The sequence below is a fragment of the Geospiza fortis genome, unplaced genomic scaffold (genome assembly GCF_000277835.1).
Source record: "Geospiza fortis unplaced genomic scaffold, GeoFor_1.0 C12807924, whole genome shotgun sequence".
NCBI classification, from domain to species: Eukaryota; Metazoa; Chordata; class Aves; order Passeriformes; family Thraupidae; genus Geospiza; species Geospiza fortis.
Window position 1 is genome coordinate 1 of NW_005078201.1, and position 237 is coordinate 237.

A 237-nucleotide genomic window follows, 5' to 3' on the forward strand; every position below is an offset into this window, starting at 1 on the left:
TAGATGCCAATCTGGATGGCGCTCCACGAGGTGTCTATGAGGCCTGTAGTCCTGTTTTTGAAGGTCAGGCTCTCAAAGGTGGGGATGTCAGGCTTCTTGGAGAGGGTCTGGGTGTAGTCCGAGATGGCTCTGGTCACGGGGTCCCGCACCACCACGATCAGCTTGGTGCCCCTGCTCATGGAGGAGATGCGGGCTGGGGCCTCCTTGGTGACAAAGTAGCTGGGGGTCTTCTCCATG

General features: G+C 58.6%; 1 protein-coding gene across 1 annotated transcript; it reads right to left on the minus strand.

Moving 5' to 3' along the window:
- Positions 1 to 7: 7 nt before the first annotated feature.
- On the minus strand, positions 8 to 236 carry LOC106632224 (heparan sulfate glucosamine 3-O-sulfotransferase 3B1-like; the record flags this gene model as incomplete). Its single annotated transcript, XM_014311738.1, has 1 exon — positions 8 to 236. A coding segment is annotated over exon 1 (229 nt), but the record flags the coding sequence as incomplete, so codon positions are not given.
- Position 237: the final 1 nt, after the last annotated feature.